Source organism: Periplaneta americana, chromosome 16 (assembly GCF_040183065.1).
Source record: "Periplaneta americana isolate PAMFEO1 chromosome 16, P.americana_PAMFEO1_priV1, whole genome shotgun sequence".
Lineage (NCBI taxonomy): Eukaryota > Metazoa > Arthropoda > Insecta > Blattodea > Blattidae > Periplaneta > Periplaneta americana.
Window position 1 is genome coordinate 45450864 of NC_091132.1, and position 14813 is coordinate 45465676.

A 14813-nucleotide genomic window follows, 5' to 3' on the forward strand; every position below is an offset into this window, starting at 1 on the left:
GCTTACTTACTTATGGCTTTTAAGGAACCCGCAGGTTCATTGCCGCCCTCACATAAGCTCGCCATCGGTCCCTGTCCTGAGCAAGATTAATCCAGTCTCTATCATCATATCCCACCTCCCTCAAATCCATTTTAATATTATCCTCCCATTTACGTCTCGGCCTCCCCAAAGATCTTTTGCCCTCTGGCCTCCCAACTAACACTCTATATGTATTTCTGGATTCACCCATACGTGCTACATGTACTGTCCATCTCAAACGTCTGGATTTAATGTTCCTAATTATGTCAGGTGAAGAATACAATGCGTGCAGTTCTGCGTTGTGTAACTTTCTCCATTCTCCTGTAACTTCATCCCTTTTAGCCCCAAATATTTTCCTAAGAACCTTATTCTCAAACACCCTTAATCTCTGTTCCTCTCTCAAAGTGAGAGTCCAAGTTTCACAACCATACAGAACAACCGGTAGTATAATTGTTTTATAAATTCTAACTTTCAGATTTTTTTGACAGCAGACTAGATGACAAAAGCTTCTCAACCGAATAATAGCAGGTATTTCCCATATTTATTCTGCGTTTAATTTCCTCCAGAGTGTTTTTGCTACTAATGTACTAACGTTACTCCTCCTGTTCTATAAAGACTAGTTACGTTCCAAGTACCATCTTATAACCTTATTCCTTTGCTGTGGTCGTGCCGGAGAATCAGTCCTATTCCGAGGCTTAGTGTCAGGTTTCGTAACAAGCTGTTTTTACGGTGATGGGTTGTTAGTACTTCGCCCAACCCCCAAGCTGGAGGACCACCGCTTATCGGCTGCCCACGACTGCTTATTCAATATATTCGCAGTTACCCTCCATATCTGGAGGCCGTCTCTTCTATCCGCAACTTGAGGACGCGCCATGCCGTGGTGATAGGGATCCACAATACATGGACAAGTGAAGTTTATTCATAGTAAATTAAAATTAAGTATTTTAACACAGGATACCAGCGTTTTATATTCCACTTCTTTTAAATATTTCTCAATCATATGCAATATTTATCTTTGAAAATTCTTAATATAAAAATCAATCCATAATTAATCCTATATTCATAATTTCGTTCTGTGGTAAAAAGTTACTCTTTTAAATAAACCAAGTAGCATAATTTGTCACTCTTTTAGAAAATATGACTCAAGAATACAGAGTGTGACAAAAACAATATTGCTAATTAAACCGTATATTCGTTTTTACTTATTTCGAACATTCTAGTAAATTTTGTACATGGAAAGAAAAATTATACCGTATTGTGTCCACTTTGAAGAGAGTCATACGTGAGTTTTCTACATTTTCAATAGATATAGATTAGAGATGAACAAAACTAATTGCCGCTCTCGCTCGCTGTGTTCGCTGCATTTGTCTTTCGAGTCTCGTCTCGTCATTCTCGTGCGCTGCGACTCTCGCTCATCATTCTCGGCATTTGGTCGGCGTGAAAAGATTTCGTAACTTTGAATAACATGCATTATTGAAATAAATAACATTATAAATGTTTAAATGAGACAAAAAGACAAAACAGAACAGTATCTTAGTTATCAAAGTGTTCTGGTTCTATTATAAGATATTACCTATGGTTATATAAATAGAAAAGAAAAACAATTCTCAAATAAATTTTCATTTCTAAGAAACATAAAACATAACGTTAATATATTTTTACTTGAGATTGCACACTTGATTTCAAACATATGGAAAGAAAATTCCTAGCCTTTTAATAAGGGCCTAGTAATTAAATAAAGACTATACACTGAAAGATAGAGATGATGATTCAAATAGGCTACTTGATTGTTTATACATATATAACAGTTGCCAAAGTAGATAAAAGTTCAGTCAAGTATAAACAACTGTGGCGATTCAAAGCTGTTTGACGTTCGGGACTTCGGGAGTGATCAATCTCGACGTCTCGAAACACTCACAAGCAGTCTTTCCGTCAACGACGCGATGTATGCAACATTGTCGTGCGGATTTTCGGCTTTGCGGGCGCTGTTAGTCTTGCTTTCTCGATCGTTGTTCATCTCTAATATAGACATACACTTTCTTACTTTTTCTCTGGAAATATCAAAGATATATGCACGGAATTTTTCATGTAAATTTACCATAGTAGTGTGAATAAATATTGAAACTAATATTTAAATTGGTTAAATAGTTTCTTCACAATAAAAACCATTATTTCTGGATAAAACTTAATACAAAATTAAAACAATTTTACATTAAAGTACCAATATTTAAAAAACCTTGAAACTACAGCTATAAAATTTTTCACGATATTTGAGAATGATAGTATCTTCATTTTGCCAGTTTAGTATAATGTATGTGCAAAAACTTAAAATTATATGAATATTTTTTATTAAATTGATTAATTTATAATAACAGAATTTCGTTAATTAATTTTTCTTGTAAAATGAACTCAATAATTGTACTTTTTAGGTGAATATAATATAATTTTATCGTAATTTTTATGGAAGAAAATGAGAAAGTCTCCCATGTGATTAATGTATCCAGAGATATTGGTACCTTAATGCAATATTGTTTCTATATTTTTTATCCAGAATTAAGATATTTATTATAATCAAACTCTTTAACCAGTTTCAAAGTATTTTTTATTTTTTTTTTTATTTTACTATGGTAAATTTACACGAACATTTTCATTCATATGTATTTGATATTTCCACAGAAAAAAATTAAAATCAAATGTTGAAAATGTAGAAAATTCCCGTCTAGGTCCAAATCGAACAAGTTTTGAATTTATTAAACGTATATTTTGAAACTGTTTACCTAATCAAATTTTAACATAAATAAAAAAACTTAGAAATCTTTGTAGAATAATTTCCAAATGAGAATCATATACAACCAAGTAATGTCCCAGTTTAATACAAAATCTGGCTATTCATTCTGTAACAGTAACTGGACTGTCAAATCTCATCTCTAATTCCTTCCTTTCGGATCTTCAATTTTTCTTTAGAGTATCCCGATAAAACCCATACTTTAATTGTCCCCAGTGGAAGAAATCTAGTAGTCGCCTGTTTTATTTAAAAGATGAAGAAGTGTTTTAATTTTTATAAAAATTGTTTCTGTTCGCCAATGTCAAATAAAGAGACTTTTATTTCAGACAATTTTAGTTCGAAAGTTAATACTGTAGATATATATGTAGTATATTTTAATTATTATATTTTGCATTCATTAAAACTTTCTTTTATTAAAAATAGAAACTTTCATAGCGACTTTCTAATCTTTTTGCCTTTTCCTAATTGACCGCCTCAATTTAGATTGAAGATATTTAACTAACTTTTATGTAGCCAATTTTTGCATGGTTCTCCAACGCATATCCTGCAGAGAATCTCAACAGTATTTCTTTGTTCTGTACTTATTTCTGGCTGCTTTGATTTACTAATAATCTGTAGTTTTTAATAATTGTTTTAATCATTCTGTATTCAGATATGCGAAAGAGGCAATTTTTTCATAAATACACAATAAAATGCAAATTTTACTTATAACATTTATTTACAACAGCTTTAATACAGGATATCACTCTTTAAAGAAACAATTTAGGCAATGTGTAGAACTAACCAATATCACTTCTTTTTGTACGTGTGTGCACAAGCTGTATGTACAGAGATAAGAAGATTGGTGTGATAGATAAGAAAATCGCGTTAAAGATAATAATAACCTGCACAAGAAGTGACAGAAAAAAATAGAAATAAAGATGAGACAATGGAAAGGAAGAATAAGTATAAAATATCAGAATTGCAATTGTTAGCATAATACTTCCAAAAAATAAACAGCTTGAGGAAGAGAATACACATTTTTTAAGTGTACAGTTGTTTCCCTAGTAACCTCAGATAGGGTACAGTTCGTAGTGATAAAACTCACTACATTGAAAAAAAACACTGCATCTCGCAGTTTATATGAAAAAAAAAATGAAGGGTGTTTCTGAAGTTTCCACCAGAATTATAACAAATAGGTGAGAATGAAGATAAATGAAAGATGAATAATTAATATGCATATGAATGCAACATTCCTTCGCTTCTAATAAGAACTGATGAAATCTATGATTGATGAAAAGTGATATTTAGTGGTGGTGATGAGTGTTGCTGTAGCTGGAAGCCGTGTAGACTGGTTCATGATGAGAGATGACTGGGGCGGCGACTTCAACCACATGAGGGATCTCCACCTTCTTCTCCTCATGGTGGTAGTGGTGGACGGGATGAGTGGCGTGTCCTGACTTCTCAACTCGGGCGTGGAATCCGGTGTGCTTGTCAGCGGTGTAGTGGACGGTACGGGTGGTGCCGTCAGGCTCAACCAGCTTGTAGTATCCAGTCACCTTGTGGCCATCACGCTTCTCATGCTGTTCGTGGAAGTCGTGGGTGTGTTCGTCCTTGACTCCGTACTTGAACTCGTACTTAGGATGAGCCTGTTGAGAAATTATGATTTTTAGAGACCGAAATCTTAGCCAGTACTCTTTGAAGTTGAGTGAGTACATGAGTTCGTACAATGACTTGATTAATTGTAGTGGAGCGTGGTGATGTACGATGTAAGGGTACTCCCGCATCAAGGACGGAGCTGTGATGTATATTACAAAAGAATAAACATAGACTTTGCTGTAAACGTTTAATTTAAAATTTTACCGCTATTAGAACAACAACAAATGGCTTTTAAGGCACCCTCAGGTTCATTGCCACCCTCACATAAGCCCGCCATCTGTCCCTATCCCGTGCAAGATTAATGCAGTCTCTATCATCATATCCCACCTCTCTCAAATCCATTTTAATATTATCTTCCCATCTACGTCTCGGCCTCCCCAAAAGGTCTTTTTCCCTCCGGTCTCCCAACTATTACTCTATATACATTTCTGGGTTCGACCATACGTGCTACATGCCCTGCCCATCTCAAACGTCTGGATTTAATGTTCCTAAGTATGTCAGTTGAAGAATACAATGCGTGCAGTTCTGAGTTGTGTAACTTTCTCCATTCTCCTGTAACTTCATTCCTCTTAGTCCCAAATATTTTCCTAAGAACCTTATTCTCAGACACCATTAATCTCTGTTCCTCTCTCAAAGTGAGAGTCCAAGTTTCACAACCATACAGAACAACCGTAGTATAATTGTTTTATAAATTCTAACTTTCAGATTTTTGACAGCAGACTAGATGACAAAAGCTTCTCAACCGAATAATAACAGGCATTTCCCATATTTATTCTGTGTTTAATTTCCTCCCGAGTGTCATTTATATTTGTTACTGTTGCTCCAATATATTTCAATTTTTGCACCTCTTCGAAAGATAAATCTCCAATTTTTATGTTTCCATTTCGTACAATATTCTGGTCATTAGACGTACGGTAATCATATACTTTGTCTTTTCGGGATTTACTTCCAAATCTATCGCTTTACTTGCTTTAAGTAAAATTTCCATGTTTTCTTTAATCGTTTGTGGATTTTCCCCTAACATAGTCACGTCATCCGCATAGACAAGCAGTTGATATAACCCGTTCAATTCCAAACCCTCTGTGTTATCCTGAACTTTCCTAATGGCATATTCTAGAGCGAAGTTAAAAAGAAAAGTTGATAGTGCATCTCCCTGCTTTAGCGCGCAGTGAATTGGAAAAGCATCATATAGAAACTGGCCTATACGGACTCTGCTGTAAGTTTCACTGAGACACATTTTAATTAATCGAACTAGTTTCTTAGGAATACCAAATTCAATAAGAATGTTATATTTTTATTACTTTTAATGAAATGTTTAAGCCTACGTATATTACAATTTGTTATGTAAAATTTTAAGTTAAAATGTTACTATATCAGAGGTACTACTCTTAACATGTTAAAGCCTATATTATAGTAATCTTTGATTACATTTTTAACTTAAAATGTTACTTTTCATATGTACCGCTCTTAATGCAATGTTTAAGCCCATATTACAATAATCTGTGTTGTAAAATTTTAACTTAAAACGCCGATACAACTGTAACACAGGTACTGCCCTGAATGAAATGTTTAAACCTATATTACAATAGTCTTTGCTGTAAAATTTGACTTCATAAACATTGCTAAACTGAAGTATAAAAGCATGCACATCGAGTGGGATGTCGCATTTCTAACAAAAGAGAAAATCCTGGACTTAAATCCATTTGGAAAAATATATAATTTGTTTCTGAATATGTTCACGACAAGTCGATTCATAACCACAATACAATCTTTAAATACATATACATGCAGCATGAACCATAAATAATGTCATTAATTTCAGGGTATTATTCTTTGAGATATTTCAAACAAAAAGTTTAATATAATTTCATACGTTCTTGCTTCTATTTCGAGACAAAATTATTATTTGATATGAAACATTTCATAGCGTGTTTTGGGAAAGCAATTTAATTCCCAATATACTCAGTCAATTTAAGACAACAGTGTATTACGATAACAAATGATTAAAAAATGTTTAGTTTTTTTTCCTGTAAATATGCAGAAATTTGATCCGAACAAATGTAACATTGTAAAATTCATTTGCAGAACATCTGTAACTTACAGGATTCACTGTTCTCTTTCTTGAAGCATTATCTTGAGCCATTTTTTTACTTAAAAAATGAAACAGGAATGTCTCCAACAACGATACCGTAGTCAAAGTACTACCAACAGAAAATTGCAAGAAAAAACGTTAGGTATAGCCTATTTCGATTATATAAATTCAATATCATAGGTAATACATGGATGGCAACAGTTTTTTTTTTCAAACAGGCCTCAGTCCAGGACTGACATCCATTTGTGATGGAACAACATTACTGCACCTACAGCTCACACAAGTATCAATTGGACTGAAGCTCTTTTGTTATAAAATGATGCGATGATCCCTAAACTGCCAATTCCGACAGAAAATTTGTTTTTACAAAAAAATAAAAAATTACTGAAGCCCTTTCGGAAAGGAGAAATTCAAACAGTATCGTAGTTCACTTTTCATGAACATATTGTGTCTGATGTACTGAATAATGAAAATACAGTATTATCGAAACTTAATTCAATAAAACTTCATCGAAAAAAACGAAATTTTAATGTTGTTGTTTCCACATCCATCTTAAGCTACAATCCGATTCTCGCGATCTTCTTTTATAAAATAAACACTAAGTCCGATCACCATAGCAATAATTCTGTTTATTGGAGACTTGATATGTTTTTCCTGTCAATACCATCATACTACCAATAGATATTTGAATTTATAATGTTTTGTGGCAACGATGAGATGTAGCTACCTAAACTACATCTTGATAATAGAAATATTAATTTATTCTTACAGGTAACTTGAGTTTAAAGTGCATTTCTCCCAATTTTATTTAGAAACCAATTTAAGATTTCGACTTCTTTTCCACGTAATTCTTAGCCGTCAATGAATGTTCCACGAGGAATAGAATTTTTCTGTGTTTATTAATGTTTGACAATTTCACATCAGAGCTAGTGTCTGTAGAAAGGTAAACAAGAAATCCGGAAACATTCTCACATGATGGTGTTCTTCCACATGATGCTCCACTGGAGGAAGATGATGGTGGTGGTCCTGTGCCAGAGTCACAACTGCCACCATGGTGACAATAACAGCGATCTGTAACAATCGATATTTCATTACGTATTTGCACCTAGTATTTCAAATACGTAGGCCTTGTCTTTCAATATTAACATCGCCCATGTTCAAGAACTGAATGAAGAAACATAAACTAAGGTTTTCTATAAAGGAGTTTGAGTTCATTTCCTGGAATGCACCGTGATATTTTTATTTACAGAAAAACTGCGGTAGATATTTTCTTCGAGTATTTTCACATCACCTGGGACACTTTTTCTGCTGATGTCTTATTATTATATAATCATTATTAAAATTACTATTATTTAGAGCAGTGGTTCCCGAAGTGGGGATCCCGACCCCTCAGGGGGCCATGTAGAAAAATAAAGGGGATTGCGAGATAATTTACAAAATAAAACCAAGAACATCTTATTAACGTGTATTTGTTTCCAATTTATAAATATAAACATAAACAATGTTGAACAGAAATTTTAAAAAGTTTCAGTAAAACATAATGCAATTGACATGTCTGTTCTTCAGATAGTATCTTCTCGAATCTGGGCTCTGTAGCCGATACACACACAGTGATATTTTCAAGTTGAAAGAGATTTCTCCCTTTTTATGCGATGCCAATTATAGACAAGAAACTTATTCGGTGTAAATAAAGGATTACAAAATAATATTCTAAAAATTTAATAGCTTCCTTTAATAGCTAGAGGTATTTTTGCATACTTCAAAATCTGATGTACAATATGCGATAAAATTCTAGTTTCAACATTTCATCAGTAGGTATATATTTCAATGAGTTTTCTCATACTTTTCTTTTAAATTCAGTTAGTTGAACGCAACTGTTTAAAAACGGATTCAGTATCCATTTTTGCGGCTGTCGTAATTGTTTTGAGTTTCTTCTGAAAATATTCAAAAATACTAAAAAAATTATTTAAAATTGTGCAAACTTCAGTAACGCTGTTTTATAAATACTTTCTCTGTTCCAAAATATGGTATAGGAAGATGTCATTTATTCCGTTCCAAAATATGGTATACATTTTTGTTAAAGTTCTCAGTAATATAATGTAACTTTAATACATCTTCTAGATACTTATGTGTTTCATAAATTAACATAGGAAAAAAAAGTATATTTCATTCTGTGTGATGTCAAATTAATAAAAGAAAAAAAAGCATTGTTTTGAGAGAGACAAATTAACGTAAAAACTGCAATAAATTACAACCCGTTTTTATACGACTGTTGAGCCTTAGATGTTCTATTCAAAATTGACTGGATCAGTGTTTCATTTTCTGCGACAGGAACATCACAGCAGGTGTCCTTTGATTTCTGTCCATAATGAACTACAGTATTTAAATATTATGGCTTTATGTATTACAGAAGACTAGAAACATTCCCAACTGCACTGTCTGATAGTTGCTTCACTACTGAACAGAATACCACACCGCGAAACGTTTCATGCGCTCATTCGCAATAATCAAACTTCCTTTGTTTGTTACTATACCATATTAATTTTGGAACGGAGGGAGTACTAACTTTCAGGTTTTTTGAGAGCAGGCTGGATGACAAAATAACAGAATAAGTATATATATATATATATATATATATATATATATATATATATATACTTATTCTGTTATATTACTAGGCATATCTGAAAATATAAAATGAATTGGATGACAAAAGCTTCTCAACCGAATAATAACAGATATTTCCCATCTTTATCCAGCGTTTAATTTCCTCCCGAGTGTAATTTATATTGTTAAGATTTTAAGTAGCTATTTGTAGGATCACTATGCCAATTTATTAGAAACAAAATTAGATAAATTAAAATAATAAAAATACCTCTATGTATACAGAATTGTCTTATTGTAAACCATTTCCTACGATACTGTTTCAGTATGCAATCCTCTGTACATATTTCAAATAGCAAGAAAGTGAAAGTGAAATATTCCCTCACTGCAGGGATATTTTATACTAGAGATGCATCACTGAACTAGATCATTGGACGCCATGCATAATATGAAGGTCAGGAAACCTGTTTTGTCAGCTGTGTCCAGTTTTACAACCCTTCAGTAGATGTTGTGACGTCAACAATGTTCAGAGCCGGGAAGGTCAGTGCATCTCTAGTACACGGCAAATGTTTCCTGGTTTTCGCACGCTACAATTTCTAACGTATTTCTTAGTAGTTTAGAAAGTAGGAAAGGCTTTCTTTCTCTCTTTGATTTTTCGTCTACAATCTATATTTCATCACATATTTCTCGTCTGCAAGCTCGTGTCTGTGAGTAATATTGAAGAACTCTCACTGCTATTAAAAACATTGCTAACTTTGATAAATCGTAAAATTGTTAATTATATTTAATTAATAGGTTATGTTTATTGTGTTGACTAGATCTTCATATGGAAATGCAATGTTTCCATAAATATGATATAATTTTCACGTGAAATGTCTGTATTCGAGGTACAAGAGAGAAAAGCTGTAACGTTTTTTGATGCCATCCATGTTACTATGGAAACAGAAGTGTAAGATGAACTTCGTGTCTCATGGTTTTCGATGTGATCCGTCTAGTTCCATTCTCTATTAAATTTGTTACCATTTTTAAGTAATTTTAAATTGTCCACATCATAAAATTGAGATTCATCTATGTTTTTGATTTCGAATAAAGACCTATTAATATTTTTCTAAGATTTTCATTATTTTATTAATGTTCAGTACAAATGCGTTGTCCACATAAACACAAATGTCCACCGCTGTAAAATAACGTTTAACATATGTGATCATGATATGAGCGGGCCCCGGTTCAAATTCTGGTTGGGAAAAGTTACCTGATTGATGTTTTACCGGTGTTTTCCCTCAACCCATTAAGAACAAAAGCTGGGTAACTTTCGATGCTGAATTCTAGACTCATTTCGCTGTCATTATCATCTTCATTTCACTCAGACGCTAGGTAACCATTTAAGTTGATGAAGCGTCGTAAAATAAACCAATTAAAAATTAAATAACAGACTGAATTCTGAAAAGAAATTTTTGATATTAGGGCTCTTGGAAATGTTTATTTTCCGCGAAATTCTTAAATTAGATTATTTGCAGTGTTACTATACTTTCTCTTATACTTACGGTCTTACTAATAGACCCTGTATAATTTGTATACGAGATTTATGCAGAATTAGGACAGAAAACGTTACTAGTAAACCATACACAAGTCTAAGCGATGGATGTATATGCATAGTGTCACTATAAGTGGGAATTACTTTTTCTATAGTTATACAAACGAAATCCCCCGTTTAAGCGTAGTATACAGAGAAAAAATGGCCGCCTCTTTAACAGCTGTTCATATCGATTGTCATTTTATTATGATAGTTGTCTTGTAACCACAAAATATAAAATCAAAAAGCACAGAATAATTAGAATAATATTGCTGTAAGTGTACTCTTTGAACAAAATGTAGCATGGTAATCGATCAGGTCCAGTTACACAAACGATACTTAGCGCGGCACACTAGCGCACACTATCGGATGTAATAAAGAATCTGAGTTATTCTGTTACCTGTCGTAATAAAATGACAGAAATAACGACGTAGTTCTATTACAGTTATACTGCTATATACGACATATATAGTGATTATTAGTCACGAATTTACACACGACTTATAAACGAATTATTCACTATATGAGTCAGCTAAATTTCTGTGTAAGAGTTTTTATTAGTAAGACCGTTATTATATTGTAAAAGGATTTTAAGTAACACAACTAACATAATAAATAATTACGTAAATACAAATGCGTATAAATGCAGTTTCCCAATTACAGTGAATTGTAATATACTCGTAGAACAATATTTCTATTCGACTATACACAGTGTTTCAGAATCATTTTTCATAAATTTAAGGAGTAATAGAGGATGCTGTTGGCAATATTTTTCTTTAGGGATCCCAGGATTGGGACTTTACGCGTAAAAAATGTTATTTACATTAAAGTAAAATACGCGTAAATAATGCGTAATTAACGTAATAAATGTAAAATATGTAAAAAAAATACCTCCAATAAGTTTTATTTTTAGTCTTCCTTTGTTCAGTTTATGATGAAAATTTACCGTTTGAACTGCCAACAAACCTGACATATAACTCGTGGCTACCAATTAATGTAAAAAAAATGGAAACCTTAAGATTTTGCAATTCATACTGGATGAATTGAAGGGTTTCTACACAGAACTGTACACATGTCCTACGACCTACAAAGATAGTAATGCCAGTGGAAGCGAAGATTGAAAAAGATAAGTTTATTAATGTTCTGACATTCAAAAAGTCTATTCAGCCATGCTTCCCAACTCGTTGATGTTTAGTCATTAACGACATAACATTTGAAAAATTATTACATTTAATTAGTTATTATGTTTAAATCATAATGTTTAGGCCTACCTTAAACCGTTGTACTATAAAAAGGTCTTTATCACTAGAATCGTTTATTTTAAAAAACCCCACAAGTGACAAAAACAAAACTTTCGGGAAATCATTAAAAACTGTTTACTTACTTACTTACGGTTTTTAAGGAATCCCCAGGTTTATTGTCGTCCTCACATAAGCCGCCATCGATCCCTATTCTGTGCAAGATTAATCCACTCTGTATCATCATATCCCACCTCCCTCAAATCTATTTTAATATTATCCTCCCATCTACGTCTCGACCTCCCCAAAGGTCTTTTTCCTTCCGATCTCTCAATTAACACTCTATATGCATTTCTGAATTCGCCCATACGTGCTACATGCCCTGTCCATCTCAAACGTCTGGATTTAATGTTACTAATTATGTCAGGTGTTTAGTTTAATTAATTGAAGACACTACTACAACAAAAGCCCCAGTCATTTTAATGAAATCGAGTTAAGGACACATTTGCTACTATTTCAAATGTTTATAGACTCCAAAAAGACCCATATCAGGTGCATTGGCCACAAGGATAAACACCAGTTGTACAGAAACAGCTGACATGCGTTGTTTTATTTATTTTTATTGTTCTACTGAAAAATAGCAGTTTTGACAAGGCTTGTTTTTGTAATAATGTCTTCAATTTTATTTTAATTGTCAAAATGTATTTAAGAAGTGATATTAGTTGCTAAATGTTAAGTGTAATTATTATTAGTTCTGTTTTATAATACATACAAAGTCCCCCCAAAAAATTAATTAGTTAGAATGTTATGGGGTTTTTCCAACAAACAACTGAAAGTAAACAAATCATTATTATTTTTCTAAGTATTAGAGTGAATGAATGTATGAACAAATGTTATAATCTATGTAAAAACTACAGTATAAAATCACAAAAAAAGAATTATATTGCAACAGACATTTTTCTTATCAGGACTTAAAAGAAACGAAGTAATTGATGTTTAGATTGTCAAAATCAATAAATGTTAGTTTATTACTTTGTGTATAAAACAGTTTTATACAGGTAATTTACTCGCCAAACTCTGAGGGAACCCATGGTCTGAAATGGAAAATGGTGGCTGTGCAAACTTTTAACGTTTCGATTGTCTTGAAAACTTTTCCTAGATTTCTATATTTTTAGACACAGCATTAATTGCTTAATTAATTTTTAATTTAATTATATTTCGAATCTTTCGTCTCAAGTAATGTGTATCCCTGCATTAAAATTTAAATGTACTATAATGTATCACTTACTTTAACGATAGCCATTTCAGTGACTGCTTTTCCTTGTGCTTCCAGTACTATCGAAGATCTCGACATGAATGATACTCTTGCACAATCATACTTCTTTATATACTATAGAAGCCAACTTGGTGCATACCGCACAATACACGTGAAATATAGGAATTTGTCGCCTGCCAAACGATATTGTCCACTTTCATATTTTTTATCCACCTTTCTATGAACACTTCTTAATTATTGTTAAGACAAAAATCCAAGTGTCGTAACCACACCCCTTCGCCCTGCCGTTGAACTTGTGTCGCGGAACGGCCAATTCTACTTTCAGATTTAATGCAGTTTCTCTGAATAAGGAACTTCATTTGCACCGCATATTACCGCACGAGGCAAACTTAGCTCGGCTTCTAGCTACTTGGGAGAAACTTTCGATCTCCAGAATAATTAATTAAATGCATTTAATGTAGAAATTCATCATTTAGCATCAATTTAAACTAATAAAAGCAATCAAAACATCAGCTGACTATTAAATATTTAACTTAAAAATTGCAAAGTACTAGAATTGAGAATTTCTACTCATTCTTATTTTATTGAAAACCAATTTCTGTAACTAGGCCTAACTGGACCTAAAATTATATTTTTACGTTCCCTTTTCCCTACAGGAAGCATTAAAATAAGTTATGGTAGACTATCATTGCAATCTTCATTGAACAGAAATATTATGACAGCTATTGAAAACCTTATTTCGGAATATGTGTTATATGTCTTTCTCGTGTTAAATTTTTCTGTACCTGGTTAACATGTTTCGGCCTGCTATTGGCCTTCTTCAGAGTTCAGAAGAAGGCCAATAGCAGGCCGAAACATGTAACCAAGTACAGTAAAATTAACACGAGAAAGACATATATATATATATATATATATATATATATATATAAAATACATATTCCGAAGTGATATAGTGTTAAAAGTTGTGTTATCAAGATGTATATATATATATATATATATATATATATAGTCCACACCTGTGGAGTAACGGTCAGCGCGTCTGGCCGCGAAACCAGGTGGCCCGGGTTCGAATCCCGGTCGGGGCAAGTTACCTGGTTGACGTTTTTTCAGGGGGTTTTCCCTTCAACCCAATATACGCAAATGCTGGGTAACTTTCGGTGCTGGACCCCGGACTCATTTCACCGGCATTATCACCTTCATATCATTCAGACGCTAAATAACCTAGATGTTGATACAGCGTTGTAAAATAACCCAATAAAATAAAAATAAATAATATATATGCATATATATATAGAAAAACTTATTCTTAACTTCATTTTCGTCCATACCTGTGGAGTAACGGTTAGTGCGTCTGACTGCGAAATCAAGTGGCATGGGTTCGAATCCCGGTTGGAACAAGTTACCTGTTTGAGAATTTTTCCGGGGTTTTCTCTCAACCTACGTAATATGAGCAGATGCTGGGTAACTATCGGTGCTGGATGCTGGACCCCGAACTCATTTCACCGGCATTATCACCTTCATTTCATTCAGACCCTAATTAACCTAAGATGTTGATACAGCGTCGTAAAATACCAAACTAAAAAACTTCA

General features: G+C 33.1%; 1 protein-coding gene across 1 annotated transcript; it reads right to left on the bottom strand.

Moving 5' to 3' along the window:
* Positions 1–3498: 3498 nt before the first annotated feature.
* Positions 3499–13337, bottom strand: LOC138716210 (cuticle protein 8-like). The gene is made up of 3 exons (XM_069849045.1): positions 13237–13337; positions 7506–7604; positions 3499–4431 (listed from the first exon to the last, which is right to left on the bottom strand). Exons 1-3 carry the CDS (start codon positions 13300–13302, stop codon positions 4090–4092), a joined length of 507 nt encoding a protein of 168 aa, XP_069705146.1. The 5' UTR covers positions 13303–13337; the 3' UTR covers positions 3499–4089.
* Positions 13338–14813: the final 1476 nt, after the last annotated feature.